Here is a 22,633-nt window from a genome sequence, read left to right as displayed (position 1 = left end):
ATTAATTTAGGAAATGATGGTGGGAGAGAGGGCAGGAGGGAGAAAGTAAGAAATAATCACAAATCACAACTGAAATAAAATTATCTGGATCCTCCACCCAAAAACTTTCCTCCTCTTCAATCAGAGTATTCAATCTGCTGAGTTCCCTTCCATTCCTTATAAGAAAAAAAGGGGGGATAAAATTATATTTAACAGAATAACTTTTAAAATTGAAAGAAAGGAAAAATATTTTTTATCTAAGTTAGTAACTTGGATCTTTGAAAGATAGGTTGTGATATTGAATAATGTTGCAACAGCCTGTTTTGGGGAAAAAATATGCTAAAAAATAACACACATCTTAAAAATATACTGCATACTCGATGAGATAGGTAAGTGTGTCTGTGAGCCTGTCGGGGCACAAGCCCCTCAGAGCAGGGATCCTGAGCCATAAATAGCTTCTAGCAATAGCAATCCCAGCAAAAGTGATTCTTCTTGCCTTTCACAAATAACGTGCACAAAAGAATTCCTGTCCCTTTCAGCCCTTCTCTCCCAGTGGCCTAAGGAAAGAGTTGGGTTGAATAAGCTACCATGTCCTAAGGTGTGACTATGACAGATTTTAACTGAGTCATATGAGAATTAAAATTCTGGGCCCCCTGGAAGAGTTCTATATGGTCTGTTTCTCTACCAGAAAGTTCTATTACCATTTGTTATCTGCAAAACAAACAGATTTGCAAAAGAGAAAGAGCCCAGCCTCCTTTTGCAATCTCTCCTGCAGTGCCCAGATCTGGAGGAGAAATTTCCTGACAACAGGATTTAGGATATTATTGCCTGGGCCTGGTCAGGGAGCTGCAGCCCAAGTTCTGGTCAGGAGGTATCCATGTGAAATTTAAAACTGTTAGGGCATAAAGAACAGAGATTCTGTGTCTTTACTCACCAGAAGACTGGGTTCTTATGTTTGCTAGTGGGAGGTGGAGAGAAACCTAAATAGGTTGTGTTTTAGGTCCTTTCAACTGATTGCTACATAATCTTCAGATCTACTGTCTGATTTTTCACGGGTACTTTGAAAGTATTTGGTTGGAGAAGCTTTCAGCTACAGCTGATGCGCTTATGTAGGCCTCCTTGTGAACCTTGTCTTTAGCATCAGTCAGGGCATCTTTATGAGGTCCCTCTGGACAATTTCTATTCTGGCATTTGCTTCTCCTAACACCTGATATGTTTTTATCTCATGAACTGTGTGAGCACCTGGTAAAGATGCTTTTTTTTGCTTTTGTTGATGGGGAGCTCAGGGCCAAATTGGCTTTCAATTCTGACCGTGTACGACATTATGACCCGCCTTTCTGAAAGCTACATTGTACTCTCTCCTTATTTTACTCTTCTATCTTATTATTTTTCTCCTTACCCAGATTTCTTATCCTATTTTGAAAATAATTTCTTTGTAGCAGCATTCAATTGTTGCTCCTGATCCAATGGGAATCCCCAGGAGATACCTCAAAGCCACCCCTAACCTTTAAGATGAATTGATATGGATTAGAAAAAGGTACCCCTTCCTCCATGCAGACAGCCTCTCAACAAGTTCATGGAAAATAGAATTAAAAGGTGAAATATGAATTGTTTCATGAGCTTTTTGAAGACCCTGTGTGTTCATACTTCTGTTCATAGAAACCCTCCAAGTTTTGACCCTGATGGGTTCTGTGCCCGGCACAACCTCTCAAATTGAGCAACTTCCAGTTTATCTGTTTTACATATTGGCCTGCTGCAAAATATTTTATCTGAAAAAGAAATCATTTGATCATTCATTTTTTAGTTCATGAATTAGTTTTAGGGTACTATTGATGGGCGAGGTGCCAGGAACACAAAAGTGAACAACACTGCTTCAAGGACTTTGCCCTTAGGAAGGTTATATTCTGGTGTAGGAGCCAGTCAATAAGTCAGGAAGCAAAGAAATGAAATAATTATAGACTTATCAGTGTTAGCAAGGAAATAATCAAGATACTATCATAGAAAATAAAGAGACATGATAAAGATCATGGATCTTTATCAGGGAAAGCCTCTCTGAAGAGGGCATAATTAAGGCAAAGCCTGCAGGATGAAGAGGAGTCAGTTATACTAAAGGCAGGAAAAGAGACTTCTGGGCAGGAGGAACTGCAAGTGCAAAGGCCCTGAGGCTGGAGAGAGGATGAGGGGTTCCAGGATAAGAGCTCTGATGGTTGTAGAGAACAGAAGGAAATTGAAGAGCAGAGAGTGCATGAGATAAGGTCTGAAGGACCCAGATTGTCCAGGACCTTTTAGGCCATGGTAAGGAGTTGAGATTTTATACTAAATATAATGGGAATCTATTGAATGGTTTTAATGAACTTATTTAAAGAATCAATCTGGCCACTGTGGGAAGACAGAGTACAAGTGGGAAGGTCAATCCATAATGATAATGGTTTGGACCAAATGGTGGTGATGGAGATGGAGTAAAGTGGGCATATTTGGAAAATGCTATGGAAGTAGATTTGTTAGTGGAGGAGAGGGGAAGGGATGAGGGAAAGTCAAGGATGAATTTTAGTTTTATTAAGTGAGTAGATGCTAGTGACGTTTATTGAACTAAGGAAGTCTTGTGATGGAGAAGCTAGGAGAGAAGGTAGGGAATAAAGAATTCAGTTATGGACATGTTAATTTTGAGACACTCAAGTGGAGATGTCAAGCAGGGAGTTAAATGTCTGAGTTTGGAGCTCACAGAGGACTGGACTGCAATTATAAATGTGGGGACATCAGCAAACAGATGGTATTGAAGCTATGAGATTAAATGAGATTTAGGAACAAAGTAGAAATGAGAATTCCCAGAACCAAATACTGGAGAACATGTAGAAGGTGGATGCAGAAAGAAAAGGCAGGAAATGACATTAATGACATTAAAAGGCAGGGATATCAGAATTGGAGAGTGTTTCAGGAAGGAGGGAATAGTCAACTCCTCAGAGATCAAATCAGTGAGGAAAGGAATGTGCACTGTGCATTTGGCAGCATGATGAACTGGCCAGAGAAGTTTTAGAAAGTGAAAGAAACAGAAGCCAGATGGAGTTGGTCAAAGATGGTATGGAAGAGAGAGAGTGGAGACAGTGAATGTAGACAGACTTTTCAAGATATGCCCAAGGGGATCAGAGACATGGGGTAGTACGTGAAAGTAGAAGTAGGAACTACTAGAACATATTTGTACACTGATAGGAATGATTGAATAGAAAAGGAAAGGAAAAAAAAAGATAATGTGTGTTGGATGGTGATAAAGGATTGAAGTTTTGGTGTCGGTGGAAGAGGATTGAGTCCAGAGCAGAAGTGGGGGAGTTGACCTTTGATAGGAAAAAGCATGCTTCGTGAGTAGGGAAGGAGGAGGCGTTGCAGCTGATGCATCTCCTTACTCAGTGGAGCACTGTAATTGCTAGAAGTAAACAAGTTTTAGAAAAAGCAGTGAAATAGTCCTCTCAAAGAGTGGAGAACCTATTAAAAATATATATATATATATAAGATTGAAAGTCGCTGTTGACTATCCACTTGAGGTTTATAATGTTGAGTTTAAACTAAAGGCAGACAATTTTATTTTGTGATTTTCTTCATCAAGTTGAGTGATAAAACATGGATAGGACGGACTTGGTTTTTTGTCCAGCAGAACAGAAAATGAGATAGGGGAGTTGAAAGCATTGATGAAGGAGTGATTTTAATATTGGACTGTGGAAATAAGCTAGACAAGGATGGAAGTAAAAGCAGGAGGAGTCTGATGGATAGTGAGAGACTGGCAGGAGGCTGCAAATAAGTTAAGTAATAAAGGACAGTGAGGACTCCAGAGCTAGGGTCTAGGTGGATCATATGAAATGGTCCAAGGGGACGTTAGGGATCAAAATTTCAAGGTGGTGATGACAAGGTCTGGGGGCACCCAGAGGGGAAGGAAGGAAAAAAAATCACTGTTGTTAAGGTGGTCAAGGAAGTGAAAGTTCAGCCACAAAATAAATTGGAAAACTATTCTTGGGTCATCTCAAATCCTTGTTTGGAATTAGGTGATAATATGGTGTGCATAAATAGTGATGGTAGCTGATTCATTGTGCGTCTACTCTGTAAACACCATTTTAGGACATACTTTTGAAAGCTGTGCACTAGAATTCTTTATCATCATCACAATATTGCTTGGGAAATATTCTAAAATATGTTAATCCTCATGTCTTGATTCATTGATAATTCTCATTTCTTAATCAGGAACAATAAAAGACTCCCCTTGGCCTCTTGAGTAAAGTCTAATGCCTTTTGTGTGGCATACAGGACGCTTCCAATGACCTGGCTCTTATTTTTGTGTCCCCTGCCATCCCCTGCCACTTTCTCAAGGTGTTCTAACCACATCAGACAGCTCAGAAGTCCTCAGTGTCAGGTCAAGACCACATGTCTTTGCAAATGCTGCTTTCTCTGCCTGGCATGACCACTTAAATTATCAACTTTAATACTGGCCACCTGCAAAAAATCAACTTCCAGGTCAAGCTTTTTCTAAAAGGTTGAATTGTCCAAAAATGTCATTTTGAGGGCTCAAAAAATGTCACATATTGGCAATTCCATGTTGTTAGTAATTTGCTACCACTATTATGGATTTGGACCTTACATTATTGGTAGGAGCTACTACTTGCTGAATTCTATGTGTTTCACATTCACTATCTCATTTAATTCTCACAACAAAACCAAAAGATAGGTGTAAATACTTTCATTTATTAGACAAGGATTCTGAGACTTAGAAAGGCTCTTTCTTGGAGAAGGTACATAATAAATGGTGGAACTGGACTTTGACCCCAGAGGCAAAGGTCACACAAGGCCCCTTCTTTTGTCTTAGTCATTGCTGTGTCTACAATGCCTCGCATACGTCTGGTACTGAGTTGGTATACATATGACAATTCTTCATCTGCCATAAAACCACCCAGATAATTTGAGGGCTGGCTTCAGGGCTCCCAGGTCTTCACATTGGATTTACCTTGATTAATGTTTCTGCTTCCTGGAATTTAGAAGGACAAATTTTGACAGGTGAAACTAATTCTGAACTACCCTTAAAATCTTAATCCTGTAATTACTGTTTATTTAAGTCACTGCCTTGGTCCATGTTTGCCAGGCTGGTTCCTAATAGCTGGCATTGCAATGATCTAGGAGGACAGTTTCTTTTGATGATAGAAAGAGCATGTAGATTTGTTGAAGTGTGGATGCCATGTCTTGGTGTATTGCAAATGGAAGGCATAGGACATCTGGGTTCATTTCCTGAACACCCTTTTTCTCTTGTTGACATAGAATTGTCCTGGGGTTCCTAAGCATAATTGGTTCTCTCTTACTAACGATCAGGAATACTTTGGCTGCTCTGATGCCCTGAGTTTGACTAACCTTCCTTCTTGATTCAAACTTTGATTCTGTAGTTTTCACTGAGTTTCTGATATCAAAGTCTACAGCAGTGGTTCTTAAACTTTGGTGTGCATTAGAATCACCTGGAGGGCTTGTTGGACCACAGATTGCTGGGCCCCATCCCCAAAGACTCTGAATCAGTCCATCTGGGCTGGGGCCCTAAATTCTGCAATTCAGTCAGTCTTCCAAGTGATGCTGATGCTGCTGGTCCAAGGACTGCAGTTTGAATAGCTGAAAGTGCTGCTCAAGGCCTGCTTTACAAGACAACAAATGAGGTTGGATATAAAAGCAAAAATCTCAGCAATTTTCTGAGTAAACATCTGAATGCTGAATTGTACAGGCAAAAACAAAACAAAAACCAAAAAACCGTGTCTCTAAAAAAAAATTTTTCACCTGAGTTTATGTTAGATATAGGCATTTATGTTATGTTATGATGCAGGTGTTATGTTAGATATAGCCAATGGTTCTGCTTATATGGAGGGAGACCAGTGGGCTGGAACCTGGGAGCCTTCTTTCTTCCAGGAGCTCTTCTTCCAGGATCTTAGAGAAAATTTCTTCTCGATTAACTTTACAACATCAGTGTGGTTTGTCCTTAAGCCTGTTCCAGAGGAAGATGCTGTATTAAATTGGTCAATTTTTCAATGCAAAAATGAATGCAAAGACTTTTCAAAATTAAAAAGTTCCATAATATAATAAGAAATGTGGTTATTAGAATCAGGATGCAAAAGGGTGATTTCTCATTTTCCCTTCTTTAGAGGCTCAAATATATTTGCATTTTTATCAGATTCAAAATGGTATGAGTCATGAAGATCAACGCATTTCTTTTTAACAGGAATCCTTCGTGTTTGAACCCAACTGCCTCTTCAAAGTGGATGAATTTGGCTTCTTTCTGACCTGGAAAAGTGAAGGCAAGGTATGGCACAAGATCAGCACGCTCTTCTTCTGCTTTCTGGTTTATATCGTTTGATTTCTCAACAGGGAGACTGAGTGCCTCTTGAGGGCAAAGACCCTACACTTCATTCATTCAAAATTTTTGAAGACGTGCTTCCATGTGCCAGGCATTGGAGACACATTGGCGATCAAGGATGTTATGTTAGCTTTTATAGATTCCAGTCTAGGAGCAAAGTCAGGCAATTAAAAAAAAAAAAGTTACAAAGTCATTGAGTGTATTGAGTGTTGTGAAAGAGAAGTTTTAGATTGTTACAAGATAAGTCTGATTTAATCTTGGGAATTAGAAAGATTTCCCAGAAGACATGCTCAAGTTGAAATCTAAAAGATGCATGAGAAATGTGTTCATCTCCTTATGCCCTAGGACTTAATTTGGTGTGTGGCACAATGTACACATTTAATGAGCATTTGGACTGAATTTAAGAAACGTAGAATTGGAGTTACAGAAAAGTTAGCATTATTTCCACTTAATATTTTATGTACACATATCTTCAATGATACAGGATATTATTAACAACATTATATGTATAAAAGTAATGGCATTTTATAAATAATTATTCAGAGTTACATTCATATACATATTTGAAATAGAATGTTTGGGCTCTTGATTATTTCTGGTCATTGGAAATAATTATTGTTACTTGGTTTTCACTTCCTTTTCTCCCTCACTCTAATCATCACTGCCTTCATCGTCGGAAATGTTTGCTGAGCATGTTGTCTGTGCCATAGGTCCGGCAGAATTTAAGCTCATTGCTGTGTTGTGTTCTCTCTTTTCAGGAAGGACAAGTGCTAGAATGCTCCCTCATCAACAGCATTCGGCTGGGAGCCATACCGAAGGTACCCGTGATTGGTGTTTGCCATTCTTCTAAACGCAGATTTACTTAGATTGGAAATGGCCTCCAGAACGCTGTTTAACATGTTACTGCCCCAAAATCATCAGCTGGGAATTAAGAACAGACAATTTTAAAAATCTTCTCGTCTGTAAACATTGGGTGATTTGGATTGCGTTATCTTTAGTTATATGACTTACCCTTGAAAACTAAGCCTCTTGCATGGTAGCAGCATCAAAGAAACAGTTCCCTTAACTCAGAAATTAATTTGATAAGCTCCTCCCTCCCCCTTTTTTTAATCAAATGGTGATTCAATTCTCATCTGTGGTTGATGTGGAAATTTACATGGCTTGGATTGTTCCATATTTGTGCACCTGTGCATGCAGACATTGGCTCACCTAAAAGGCTCTGTTTGCCTCTGAAAGAAAAAAAAAACCAGCACATAAATCAGTCTTCTTCACAGTGATTGATTTGTTTGAATAAGAAGCTATTTGCATAGTGATGCTAGGAATTTAAAAGATGTTTCATTCTAGAATATTCTAGGACAGTATTTATTCCCTTTATCATAATAACCCTGCAGGATTTAACTATTAAAAACAAAATTACCTTCCTGACTTTGTTTTTTTGTTTTTTTATGAGGCTGTCCTCTTTTATGTTAGTTAAATTTTCTGTGTAACTATATGTTGGCATTTCCTCCCAAGTTCTTTGGAGAACAAAGACACTATTTTATTTACTATTTAGGGTAAACTTGCACAGCCTTCATTCCAATTGAGGATGTCATGACTTCCAGAGATGAATGTACTCTTTGTATCCAGGCTACTTGAAAGACTTAATCTCATTTTTTGAGAATAACCTGTGGTTGCTGGTCATGGTAATGCCATGTTGATTCATGTGAAACCTTCATGATTGTCCTCTGGTGAGAGGCCTCTTTGATCTTTGTGGGCGCAAGCAAACCCCAATCAGAGCCTTTCCTATCTCATTGCTGCATTCTATGTCCTCTAATACTGACAACCAAAAACCTAAACAAAGACCCTTACAGCTGGGTTTCTAATAAAAAATTTTATAATACCTTTCTTACCAAGGAATTTCAAGTAATATGTAGTGTCCTAAATTTTAATTCTACAGATTTTAGAATAATGTTAGATATCTGGGCGTTTTAGATAGAAAAAAAAATTTACCCTTATGTATATTTTTATATCAAATGTGCTTTTCCTTTTACCACGTTTCTTCCTCTGTGCTCTATGATCTGACATGTTTTTTCTATATGTACACCTCTAACAGGATCTCAAAATTTTGGCTGCTCTTGAAGCTGTTGGAAAATCAGAAAATGATCTGGAAGGGCGGATAGTTTGTGTCTGCAGTGGTACAGATCTGGTGAACATTAGTTTCACTTACATGGTGGCTGAAAATCCAGAAGTAACTAAGGTAGCCTCAGTTAAATGACCTCCCTCTCTTCCCACCTATAAGTATATACGTCATATGTGTAATTTTTATGTAGAATGTAATTTTAATATATAAATTTGAATTGTATGATAATGTAATTTTTTAAAAATTTCCATTGCTAGCATGTCTGTATAGAAAATTCATCAAGCACAATACCCTTTTAGCATGTCACTCATGTAGACCAATAACCTAAATACCTACTGAGATACATTGTGGGAAAAACTAGCCCAGCACTTCACAAACTTGAATGTACAGGAATAATCTTCTGGAATCTTGTTGAAATGGAGATTCTGATTCAATAGATCTGAGGTGGGGACACGACTCCTTTTCTAACAACATCTCAGGTGATGTAGATGCTGCTTGTCTGAAAACCACAGTTTGAGTAGCAAGGGTCTAGGTCAGTCAGTACTACCTAGCAGAAGTTTAAATTATATATGCAAGCCAACATATATAATTTAATTTTCCTTGTAGCACATTTTGAAAGTAAAAAATACAGGTGAAGTTAATTTCAGTAAAATATTTTATTTAACCCAATATAGCCAAAATATTGTCAATATATTTAACATGACATCAATGTCAATTTTATTAGTGACTGTATTACTTGGTTTTCTGTCACTTGGAATACCTGAAACTGGGCAATTTATTAAGAAATGAAATTCATTGCCTACAATTTTGGAGGTTGGGGCATCCAAGGTTGAGGGGGCACACCTGGTGAGGACCTTCTTCCTGGTGGGGACTCTGCATAGTCCTGAGGTAGTGAGTGCATCACATGACAAGAGGGGCTAGATTGTTAACGTGCTTACTTGCTCTTCTTATAAAGCCACTAGTGCCACTCCCATGCTACCCTATTTAACCATTAACCCATTATTCCATGAATCCATAAATGGGTTAACCCATCATGAAGGCATAGGCCTCACTTCCCAAAGGTGAGTCACCTCCCAAAGGCCCCACCTCTCAACACTACCACATTGGGGATCAAGCTGCCACATGAGCTTTGGAGAGGACAGACATTCAGACCATAGCAGTGACATATTTTACATTGTTTTTTTTATATTCTGTCTTGGAATTCTGGTGTGTATTTTCAAATCTGACTAGCCACTTTTCAAGTGCTCAGTAGCTACGTGTGGCTAATGGCTGCCATATTAAATAGTGCAGGTCTGTATGGTTAAGAAATCCAAACCCTCCCCCCATAAGTTATTAAAATATTGGGTTAAGATCCATCTTTTAATACCATACTCAACATACCATTGCCCTGGCAAGCAAGTCTCAAAGAGATTTTGGCCAAAGCAGTAGAAAGCCTTAATCTTAAATCTTTTTTTGGCAAATCATTGGTTTTCAGGGTGGTTTTACCTCTGAACAGGGCTCCCATTATCTTTCTTTAATATCCATGAAGAGGACTGAGCCATTACTCTCCCATGGCACAGATGTAGGGTTGAGGGGAAGGAGGACATTTCATTTTCCCATTAATTCTATCAGCAGAAGTTCAGCATAGGGTTAAGTGAGAAAGGCATCATTAGAAATATCAAATTTTAGGGCCGGCCCTGTGGCTCACTCGGGAGAGTGCGGCGCTGGTAGCGCCGAGGCCGTGGGTTTGGATCCTATATAGGGATGGCCCGTGCGCTCACTGGCTAAGCATGGTGCCAACAACACAGTGCCGTGCGTTGCGATCCCCTTACAGGTCAAAAAAAAAAAAAAAAGAAATATCAAATTTTAGAGCCAGGAGGATATGTGCAGGTGAGATCATTTGAGGACACTGAGATTAAAAAATTAAACCGTAGATGCAGAGCTAACTGGTGGCAGAATTGAACTCTGCTGCCTCCTAGACCATCAAGGCTCTTTCACCCTCACTCACAAAGTATGGTCCCCATGCCAGCAGCATAGGCTTCACCTGGCAGCTCATTTCACATTAGAGTCAGGCCCACCTAGATGGACTGATCCAGAACGCTCACTTTTAACAGAGCCCTCAGGTGACTTACATATGTGGTGAAGTTTGAGACGCTCCCTGCCTTGTGGCTTTGGAGCCAGGAATGTATGTTCTGTGTCACGTAAGAGCCTTTGGTTCTATCCTTATTTTGGTGGTTTGGTTGATTTTGTACTGTTGTTCCAAGTCACCTCTCTTTAAAACAACAGATTTTGCAGTGCCTTCACATTCTTTCATTACTCTGTTCCCATCAACACCTAGTTTGAATGGGTTCTTTAAGCCTGAACTAAATAAGCATTGTTCCTGCTTCTTATAGTTCAAACCTGCATATTTGCTACAGAGGGCTTTTCTGTTGCCATTTGCCATGGAAGCATTCGATCCTAGAAATCCATCCTGACTACCTACAAAGAAGAAGCCTTGTTAGTCAGATGCAGATATTTAGCTACCTGAATGTTTGCAAAAAGTTCTGTAGACCTGTGTTTTCTGGTTTTTGTCAGCTTGTATTGTCAATTCATATTACAAGACACAGCATGACTCAGACTGAGCTCAAGAATCTGGGCTTGGAGCCAGGTGCCTGGGTGCTAATCTTTGCTCTTCCACTTATCAGCTGTGTGACATGGACACACAACTTACCTCTCTGAGCCTCATTTTCTTCATCTGTAAAATGGGAATGGTACAAAAATATCTGCTGTTAGGAATGTTGCAAAGATTACCTGAGTTATGACATGGACAGTGCTTATTGTATGTCTTTCTCACTGAAAGCCGTGGATATATGCTCGCTGTTAGGATCTCAGAGCCACAGAAATTTAGAGCTGGCAATGGATCTTAGGAAGGGCTTCCTACTTCCTCATTTTTCAGATGAGGAAAATGAAGCCAGAGAGATAAAGGAACTCTAAGACCACACAGCAGCTGAGACCAGCGTCTAGCCTAAAACTCAGGCTTTCTGATCGCCTACATGATGATGTCCACCCCACGTCATGCCCTGAGCAAGTACAGTCCTGGGAAGATGGCTCAACTTGGTAAATCCCAAAACGGCCTTCCACAATTTGATTACTGTCAGTCTTGGCCCGTTTTAAGAACCATGTTCTAAAACATATACTCATGAGTAGGTAGTGTATATGTATATGTTTGAGGGGTAGGAGATGGAGGAGATGTATACTTAGAGATAAGATTCGGGATAAGATTTTTTTAGCATTTCCACTGAAATTTAAGAGCAGCTAGCCAGACAAGTAAGGACTGTAAAATAATTCTATACTGGATTTTCAATTCAACATCAATACCATTTAAGCCTGATCTTATTGAAGAAACTAAGTGTTTCAGCTTCTGGGAGCTATTAGAATTTTATATTTCAATTAATATTATAATATACAAATATGAATCTCATTGTCTATGATTATTAGAGCATGTCCTTTTTGGTTGATTGACACTTGGAGAAGAAGATATTGAGTAATTTTTTTCACCAGATATGTGTGTATGTGGTATATGTGTGTACCACTTCCTGATTTCAAAACTTAACTATATTAATCCAGATCACAATATTTCTCACCCCCAGCATCGATAGTATTTTCTCTGTCACCACCATTTTATTCCTATTCTTCTGTATTTGTTACCATCCATAATAGAACACACAAGCCATCAGAGTGAGAAGATTTATACAAAATACAAACAGTTGTAATTATCTCAGGTCAAAATGATGGCAGAATTCATAAACTAAATCAGGCCAGTGAGAAATGTGGAGATCTCCCAGCATACCTGAAATGACATTTGTGATTCAGATAATGGTTCCAGTCAAATGTGAGTACTACAAAGGAGTCTAGAATCATGAGTCATAAAATGCACTAAGTCCTCTTAGGCCATGTAAAGAGAAGCCATATTCCTGGTCAGTTTATTACAAAAGTCATTAGGGCAAGTATTCACTTTTTAAATCAATACATACATATTTTAAACACTTTATTTTAAACCATATAAATGCTGTTCAGTTGTTGTCCAATCTTTTAATGTTAGGGCCAAAGCCTTTTCTTCATGTATGGGTCTGCTGATTGTGGTTTATGTATTTTTTGCCTACACCTCCCCACTAATGTAACATTTCAGATAACCATTTTGATTTCTTTAAAGTGGAGCACAGTGCAACTGAATGCAGAATGCTAGTTATATGGCTTCTTTCTCTAATTTTTTAGTTATCTTGTCCATACAGAGTTTGAGAAAAAAAAATTTAGCAGCTTGCCTTTAAAGAAACCTTCCTTAAATATTCAACTAAAGAAAGAACAACCATCTTTGCACAAGAGTATTTCGTTGGTTTCTGTAATTTTTTATTACACCTGACATAAACAGGTTTGCAAACAAACATAACTAACTCGTTGTGGGCACGGGAGCTGAGAGCAAAGGGTCCAATATACTGGAAAGTGGCTTCCTAACTGTGGGAGTTCAGCCCTGCTGTGGTCAGTGTGTTTTGCTTGTCTTATGAACACTTGATGACTCTCAGCCTGACCAGTGAGGTGTAAGTTAAGAGAGTTTCTATTAGAGCTTGCTTTTGAGTATTCATCCTATGAAATTCTTGAGTCTATTCTTAATTCCTGGGCTCTTGTCACACTTGCAATGTGATCATTTTGAAGAACTCACTTAACCAAACATCTAATCTAGGCAGAGGGGCCAACTTCCAACTTAATGTACTGTGCATGGAGAAGCAAGTTGCCCATAGAGGAGCCCTTCGTGACTTTGAGCAAGCCATTTGACCTTCTTTGTCCTCCCACTTCTCAAAGAGGGACTCTGATACTTTTTCTTCTTATTTCAAATGGGTATTTTAAGAGTCAATAAAATTTTATATGAAATTTGAGTTTCTGAAAGTTGAGGTTTCCAATAAATACAAAATATTTTCTAGTGCATGTGACTCTGAAAATAAGATTGTGCTTTTTGCAGTGAAAGAGGATAAAAGACATCTTGTAGCTCAGCTTGTGTTTTCTTCAGCTGCCCTCTCTGCTTAAAGAGTGAATAAGCTTGCCTTGCCACTCTGCCTATTAGATTTTCCAGTTCTATGTACTTTTCTTTTCTACTAAATAGTGTCTTAAACTTAAGTCCCAAACCAAATCTTTCACCCTTCTTGTCTGACCCTCCTAAAGTCTTTGTCTCAGCTCTACCCTCTGAGTTGCTGAGACCACGAACACCTTCCTCTCATGTCCTATGTGAGTTCATTAGCAAACACTCTTAGCTCAATCCATCTGCTTCTCACCACCACCATCACTGCATCATGGTCCAGGCTAATATATTTCTCCCCTGTGGTGCAACAAGAGGCTTCTAACTGCTTTCTGTGCCTTGGCCTTGCCCTTTTAGTCTATTCTCAAAATAGCACCTGGAGGAAATTTTGAAAAATGTAATTCAGATACATCACTCTGCTGCTCAGGCCCCTCCAAGGCCCTATAAGGTACCATCCTCACCTCCCTTCCCCTTTCTGCCTTCATCTCTCCCTTTCCTCTTTTTTGCTTCCTTCCAGCCTCAGGGACTTTGCATTGGCTTTTCCCTCTGCGTGGAACACACTCTTTGCCCAGTTCCATGCAGAGCTTCCTCTCTCTTATTCCTCGGGTCTCTGCTGGAATATCACCTTAGCAGGAGCTCCTGCATCTTGCCACCCTGCGGTGCTTCCTAGGTACTTATCCTTCTTGAGTTTTCTTCATAGCACTTATCACTGTCTGCATACCATACATTCATTTATTCGCTTCTTCCGTCTGCCAGAGGGCAATGCTTTGTTCACAACTGTGTCCCCAACATCTAGAACAGTCAGTGCCCAACATTTAGTAAATTCTCAATAAATACTTGTTTTATAGAGGTATTTATGTTGACTAATTAAAAAAAATTCTTACCCAGTTGGTAAATATGTATAACCCTTAATGTTGCACCTCTCAATTTTGTTCAGTTTAGCTGTAAGAAAAGGTAAGAAAATGATCTTTTGATCAGAAGACTGAGAAAATGTGATTCAATGATAGTCTAAAGGGAACAAAAAGATCTGGGATCCCGTGGTGTTATTTTTAGAATCTCTTTTCAGGATATAACGGAGTTGCTGCTGCTGCTGCTGCTTCTGAGAATCCATGACAAGACTGGAGGCTTTGACCCTGGTGTCTTGGACTCTTTCCAGTTTGGATCATTATATCCTGCTTACCTAACTCCTTCCTGTCGTTCCAGTTAGAAAATTTAACTTTCATTTCCTCTCCTGTAGAACACTCTGTTAAAAAGAATTGTTAACAAATTGTTGCTACTTTTACCCCAACCTCAGTGCCTTTGGTTAATAAGGGAGTCTTATATGGCGTGTACATTTAAGAATAAAAGCAGCCACACGAGGAAGGCCTTTTCCCATTTTTTCTAAATTAAATAAAGCTCATTTTTTCCTTAAATCATTTTTCTCTCTTTGCCCACTGTTTTACCATAAACTATACAAATAATTTAATAAAAAGCATTATAATAACTTTAGTTAGTTAGAAAAGCAACTCCAGTTTTTGTTATGTATTTTTATTCTCCCTCGGAATGCAACTAGCTGGGAAGGATTTTGGTCTCTAGTGAGTTGAAGGGAGTTCAGATGTCTTTCATTAAGTTACAGCTGGTGCTGCACAGTGAACTGAAATCACACAGTCACTGTGCATGAGACTGAAATGCAACCCTCATTTAAAATCCCCCAAAATAAGTCTGTTATTTTATACCAAGATGAATTTTCCTTTGACTACAAAAATACACTCTTATCATGAGGTTCAAAATGCAAAGATTGGGGTTGAGTTTAGAGAATTACCAGACTGCTCATTATACTTTATGCAGGTTGTAAATATTTGGCAGACTCCATAAATTATGCTTTGTAACCAAGTCATCAAATAAGTGTGTGAATAACTACAATAGAAATTAAATGACAAAAAATATGTGCTCTCTTGGTATACAAAAAGGTACACTCAGGAAATTTATTAATTAATAAAATATTTTAACAAATTCAGTTGTATGTCTAAAGTGCTTTGCTGAATTTGAATCATGTTGACTTGGAAGGCTTACGGCAATAATTCTTGGAGAAGGGATTTATTCCTTGTTTTGCTGAAAAAAAAAAAAAATCAAGTTCTCTATTTAGTCAGCCCCTACCTACTACTAACTTTGCTAACATCCTGAAGAGCCTCTCCGCCCCCGAAGTACATAGTTCCTCTTCTGGTAGTCAAGTACAGAGCTGCTCAAGGGATCAGACCAGAGGCTTCAGTTTCACCTGAGGACTTCTTAGAAATACAAATTCTCAGGTCCTGCCCCAGCTGAATGAATCTGAAACTCTGGGAGTAATCAGGGTAATTAGCATATTCATCATAGCAAACATTTATCATTTTTTGTGCTGAGTACATTTAAACTACTCTCTTCTAGCCATTTGAAAATATACCATAATCTGTTTTAACAAGCTACATAGGTGGTTTCTGATGGTAGGTGAAGTTTGAAACCCATTGGTTTAGCATACCCATAGACTTAGATCAAAAATCACCACTATTTTGAACACAAATGTTTATCAGATTAACTACAGTGCGTTGGTAGACCTGTAGAGTTATCTATTCCTCTGGCCTAGCTATTGATTAGAATTCACTAAGAACCACAAAAGGAGTGATTAAGGTAAATCAGTTTCTATGGCCCTAGAAATAAGTTTTTCAAAACACCCCATGCTAAATTTAGTGCTATTTCTTGAAATGCAGTTTTAATTGTTATATAGACCAGTGGTTCTCAAAGGGTAGTCCTCTGGACCAGCAGTATTGCTCCAGCAATTTGTGGGAACTTATTAGAGATGTAGATTCCTAGGCCCTGTCCCAGTCCTACTGAATCAAAATCCCTGAATTTTAACTAGCCCTCCAGGTGATTCTTATGCACACTCAAGTTGAGAACCACTGTCATGCGAGAAAGGTCAATCACCAGTGTTCCTATCCTGCTTTTCCTGTGCAAGCCTGGAAGAACTTAACTTGAGCCAATGCCTGCTGAATGCTGCAGCAGCTCAGTTGTAAATGTTTTTTTTTTTTTTTGTCTTTTTGTGACCGGCCATACCGCGCTCAGCCAGTGAGCGCACCGGCCATCCTTATATAGGATCTGAACCCTCGGCGGGAGCACTGCTGCGCTCCCAGTGCCGCACTCTCCCGAGTGCGCCACGGGATCGGCCCTCAGTTGTAAATGTTGATCATCCAGACCCCAGTATACTAACTGATTAAAGTTTCTTTACCACATTGCCTCACACATTTTTTGAGGCCCAATTGTGTGTGTGTGTGTGTGTGTGTGTGTGTGTGTGTGTGTGTGTGGCCCAATTGTGTGTGTGTGTGTGTGTGTGTGTGTGTGTGTGTGTGTGTGTGTGTGTTAGGTTTTTTGTGTTTTGGTTTTTTTCATATTTCCAAGAATGAAAGTTGGCGTTTTCTTATTTTTTGATCAATGAGGGGCATAAAAACCTTTCTCGAGGTCAGGGCTATGAATCAGAGCAAATGAATGGGCGTGTATTCTTAAGCTTTAAATGCTCCATCACTCCTAGATGTTTTGTTCCTGCCAAATCAAGATAATGGGGCTTATTGTTGTTTTTATTGCTGGGTTGAATTTGGACACCAACAGACTCTGCTTTATGAGGGCTGTGTTCATCCGTGAGTGTACGGGGCAAGTGGGTAAAACTAGTCTCCCTGGAGACCTCCTTCATCTCTCCTTTTGCTCTCTGTGTTCTCATTCTGCTATTGCAAGACCATCTGTCCCAAAACCCACCATCTCAGTGCCTCATCCATGATGGCTGTCTCTGAACTCTGCGTGATTTCTTTGTCTGTGTATCACCAAAAGCCATAGTTTCTTTACACCAGATTTTGTGAACTCAGATGCCGGTAAGAGCCAGGGAGATGATGTGAATAATGAAAAAGTGCAGGCAAAGACAAACAAGGGATGGTGTGGGCTTTGGCAAGTTGGAGTGCATGTATACTTTTGAGGGAGACAGCATCCACTTACTTCCAACCAGTTTTCCAACCACTGAAACATGGGCCCAAGGTTCCTAGGTTATTGTTGATGTTTTTTCCATGAGATACTAAACATCTGGATTTTTTACATGAAAGCTCCTGATGTGAAAATGTTGATAAATAGTTCATTTTTTAAAACTTTCCCAAATGACAAACATGTCTGTAGATCATTTATAATCTCAGCTGCAGACATCAGGCAGCATGCAAAATGAACACACTTGCACTAAGTAAATGCTGATATTTACTTAATATATTCACCTTATTGGCATTTTAAAGGAAGATGCCCATTTTTTCCTTTATTTCCTCCTTCATTCTGCTATTCATCCAAGAATTATTTTTTGATGATTTCTAAACTTGGGCAAATCATTCCAACTATATTAGTCTTTTTATCGTCATTCATTGTACCATGTGACTTTGAAGTCACTTTCTCCTTCCTATAAGACTTAAGTCATTTCTTTACAAATGAAAGTGTACTAGGAGCCAAGGAGGGTCCAGATTAGTTGTTTTCACAAGACGCCTGTATACACATGGAAGTCTCTAGATTAGCCTAACCTGGACCACATTTCTATCCCTGAGGCCAGGAGTCAAACTACCAGGATAGGAGGCTCTGTGAGAGGAGAGGGGAGGGGAAAAAGTTGTTCCATAAGAGAAGTGGGACATTGTACCCAGAAAAGGCAGGGTCTGCCAATCATAGCGGACAGTCCACTAGAAGAGAGAAGGCTGTGCAGATGGGCATTCGGATGTGATGTGAGCAAGGGTGTAGAAGCAGAGAAATGTTGGGCCCACAATGTTGGCTCCAGTGAGAAGACTGCAGTGAACATTTTTTATTTAGAAATTGGAAAGTTTGGCTAAGACTGTGGCTTGCTTGGAGTGCCAAGCTAAGAGGCTTGTGGAATCTATCCTGAAGAGTCTACTGAGGTTTTGGAAGGTCATGACATGTGTTGGAGGAGAGGTACCACATGAGCTTTACATTGTGAGAAGATTCATGTATCGTTCTAGCATGTTGGGGAGAGCCATGCTACTCAATGTCTGGCCAGGGACCAGCAGGGTCATATTACCTGGGAGCTGGTTCAAAATGCAAGGTCTGAGGCCCCACCCTGGATCTGCTGAATCATAACCTGCATTTGAACAAGATCTCTATGTACCTCCTACACATTAAAACTTGAGAGGTATTTAGAGCAAATACAAGAAAATCAGCAGTTCTGATTCAACCAGTTACCCACGGAGGAAAGACTTGAGAAATGTTTGCATGTGGAATCCATTCACAAGGTTTGGTCCTGGGTGAAGTTAGAGAAGAAGCTAAGGTAGGGACCAGACTTTAAGTATGATTGACTGGGATCATACAGTTAATCGGAGATTAACTTGTCAGAGGGGCAGGGACAATGAGTTTGTTTAAAACTATGTTCTCTGTGGAACCTGTTTGTCATGTGGCCTGTTGTGGATCGGACAATGAGGAGATCACACACTACTTGGGACCCTCAGGGGCTTCTCTGCAGGGCCAGCCCTGGCCTCACTGTCCCAATGTGGCACATCTCTAGCCCCTTGATATTCTGAAAACGTCTCTGTTCGTTTTCTTTTGAAACCTGCTATTTCTTAAGGAGTCAAATGTGGATTTTTAACTGTCATTTTTTTTTTAGCACTGGACTTACTTAAAGTAAAGCTCTTTGTCGAAATGTGTCTTCAGGAACATAGACACTGGAACTGGAAGAGGTTTTGCTTTTGCTGTTGTTTTCAAGGGGGCATTGTCACATAGTAAGGACCCCTCAGAGCAGTGAGAATGGCAAAGAGAGAAAGAAGCCTTGAGCCTCGGCTTACCTTCCCAGTCGTCTGCAATTACCCTGACCATACTGGCAAAGTCGTTTTAAACATTTGCTTGGGCAGTGTGTCTTTATACTGTTGGCTGGAGTTTCGTGAATGCAAAAGGAGTACTGCTCATGGTAGAGCACATATTTGCACAGCATTCTATGTAGAAAGTACAGAAGAGTAAAAAGAAGAAAGTAAAAATCCCCTAGAGTGCATTCTCTCTCCTGTGTCTTTTTTTTTTAATTCAAGTGAAATTCACATACCGTGAAATTAACCATTTTAAAGTGAGCAGTTCAATACCATTTAGTACATCACAACATTGTGCAACTCTAGATTCAAAATTTTTCCATCACACCAAAAGGAAACCCTGTGCCCGTTAAGTACTCCACGTCTCCCCTCCCCACAGTCCTGGCAACTACCTTAATGTCTTTTTTTTAAAAGAATTTATTTTATTTTATCAATATACAATGTGGTTGATTATTGTGGCCCTTTACCAAAACCTCCCTCCCGCCCCCCAACAACCTCATATCTGTTTGCTATGCGTATCAACTTCAAAGAATTGTAATTGTTGTGTCTTCTTCCCTCACCCCCAGGTTGTGTATTTATTTATTCATTTTTAGCTCCCACAAATAAGTGAGAACATGTGATATTTCTCTTTCTGTGCCTGCCTTGTTTCAGTTAATATAATTCTCTCTAGGTCCATCCATGTCATTGCAAATGGCAGTATTTCATTCTTTTTTATAGCTGAGTAGTATTCCATTGTGTAGATATACCACATTTTCTGCATCCACTCATCTGATGATGGACATTTGGGCTGGTTCCAACTCTTAGCTATTATAAAGAGTGCTGAATGAACATTGGGGAACAAGGTATACCTTTGACTTGATGATTTCCATTCCTCTGGGTATATTCCCAGCAGTGGGATAGCTGGGTCGTATGGTAGATCTGTCTGCAATTGTTTGAGGAAACTGCATACCATTTTCCATAGAGGCTGCACCATTTTGCAGTCCCACCAACAGTGTATGAGAGTTCCTTTTTCTCCGCAACCTCGCCAGCATTTATCATTCACAGTCTTTTGGATATTAGCCATCCTAACTGGGGTGAGATGGTATCAGTGTGGTTTTGATTTGTATTTCCCAAATGCTCAGTGATGTTGAGCATTCTTTCATATGTCTGTTGGCCATTCATATATCTTCCTTTGAGAAATACCTATTTAGCTCTTTTGCCCATTTTTTAATTGGGTTACTTGTTTTTTTGTTGTAAAGCTGTTTGAGTTCCTTGTATATTCTGGATATTAATCCTTTGTCAGATGTACGTTTTGCACGTGCACAATTTTCCTTTATATGCAGTTAGGCTCATGCTGTTTATACAGTTTAATATACTGCATTTTATCATGCTCATTTTTCTAGTCTTTAAAACTTTTTCTCAGGCTTCAATGTAATTGTAAATCCCCCTGATCTTTGAGGTGAATTTTCTTGGTGTTCTCAGCTCTTGCTTCTCTAGAATCTTCCAGCTTCCTGGGCACTTCTGTCTGGAATGCTATGGTCTTCATGGGGGGCATGTTTTTTATTCCTGGGACCTCTCTCACCATTGTGTTTTATGAACTTGACAGGTTTCATAAGAAGAGATTCTAGGCCCAGCCTAGAGCCGCTCATTTTGCCCTAATTGCAAGTGTTAGCCAATGACTCCACCAAGGGAATGCAAAATGAATTACTCTAATTGCAGCAGAAGCATGATGTGAAGTTTGGATTTCACCTTTCGGCCCCTGGAACAGAAAAATGTCACTAGCTTTAAATTGCTTCTCTATTTTCCACGTGACTCTAGTTTTTACTGTTAGCAAAAATTGGCATTGGAAACATAATGTATACATAACACGGGCCTACATGTTTTCTCATCTATATGGTATGCTTGAAAAATGGAATAGCTGAGGAGGTGGGTAGGACATCTTGCCTTACATGAGACTCTGTTGCCTATGACCTCTATGATGTGAGCAAGCAATTTAATAATTATAATCAGGGGTTGGCGGGCGAGGTCCACGGACTGAACACAGCCTTGGGCCCGATTTTGCATAACCAGTGAGGTAAGAATGGCTTTTGCATTTTAGAAGAATTGTTAAAAAAAACACAAAAACTATACAACAAAGAACCATATGTGGCACCTAAAGCCTAAAATGTTTATTATCTGGCTCTTTTGCTGACCCCTAATAATAACAACAACAACAATAATAATAACAATAGCAACAGCATAGCAATTTTTTTTTAGTTTATATTGTGTGCTAGACACTGTTCAAAATGCTTCACATATATTATCTCATTTCATTCTCACAACAGCTCCATGGGATGGGTATTATGATTGTCCTCACTTTACAGTGAGATTGAATAACTTGCCAAATAGATCAGAGAGCTTGAATAACTTGCTAAAGGTCACACAGCCAGTAAGTGGAGTTTTGAACTCAAGCAGCAAGTCTACTCTAGATCCTGAATTCTACCACCGCCTTGCGCAGCAGCTCACAAGTTGACTCATTTTTCTCACCCGTATGAAGACTGGGGTGGGAATAGTTCCTTTTACCTGTATGATTTTAATGTTCTTTTTAGGTAAATGTTTTATTGTCATTATCTGTGGGAGATGTGGTCATTGAGCAGCACTTCCCAAATTGGTGGTCTGCAAAACAGATTCTTCAGAAAAGTCCACATTCCAGGATAAAGGGTTCCCTGGTTAAATATTCACAAGCATGAGAAAGCCTTGCTTAGACAGGTGTCTTTCCTGTAGCACTTTCAGAAGTATTATCATTCTTATGTGAATCTCACCGAGAGGGGGCGCTGTTCAGCTGTTTCCTAAGCCTTTTTTTTCTATTGAAGGGACACCAATTAAAATCTTTCAGAACTTCTGTTTTAGAGGAAATAGTCAGCAAATGATGTCATAGAGGCATTATTCAGACCAATATTTTTCCAGAAATGTCAACACAGTGATGTAATCTAGGCATTCATTAATGTGTCTTTATCATAAATATTTTATTTATTGTTCCTGTTTTCCTACCACCATTTTTCTTCCTTCCCTCTCTCCATACCATCTCCCCACACTTTTTTTTGATGTGTGTGGGTAGGACTTTTCCTTAAAGGAAAGAGAGTAAGATAATGAAACTCAAGCCCTCTGATTTAGATTTTTAGTACCTCTTACATTGTAAGTCTTATTGAGTTCACCGGATTACCTATAGATTTGGTTTTCCTGAACTAAACAGGTTGATGCTGCCCAGATAGGAGTCAGCCAGAGGCTCTTTGATTGGTTATATTTATCAGAGACTCAGCAGGCAGCCTTGTCTGCAGGTTGAAATACTGTTT

General features: G+C 39.4%; 1 protein-coding gene across 1 annotated transcript in view; it reads left to right on the top strand.

The window, feature by feature from the left end:
- Positions 1-22,633, top strand: part of PLCB4 (phospholipase C beta 4) — a 404,723-nt gene that overhangs the window by 250,272 nt on the left and 131,818 nt on the right. The window contains exons 4-6 of the mRNA XM_063092112.1: positions 6,212-6,292; positions 7,105-7,164; positions 8,439-8,582. Coding sequence (XP_062948182.1) covers positions 6,212-6,292; positions 7,105-7,164; positions 8,439-8,582 — 285 coding nt within the window. The remainder of the gene's footprint in view (positions 1-6,211; positions 6,293-7,104; positions 7,165-8,438; positions 8,583-22,633) is intronic.

The sequence above is a fragment of the Cynocephalus volans genome, chromosome 1 (genome assembly GCF_027409185.1).
Source record: "Cynocephalus volans isolate mCynVol1 chromosome 1, mCynVol1.pri, whole genome shotgun sequence".
Lineage (NCBI taxonomy): Eukaryota > Metazoa > Chordata > Mammalia > Dermoptera > Cynocephalidae > Cynocephalus > Cynocephalus volans.
The sequence above is the reverse complement of the archived record's forward strand: the minus strand, read 5'-3'. Positions and strand labels throughout refer to the sequence as shown.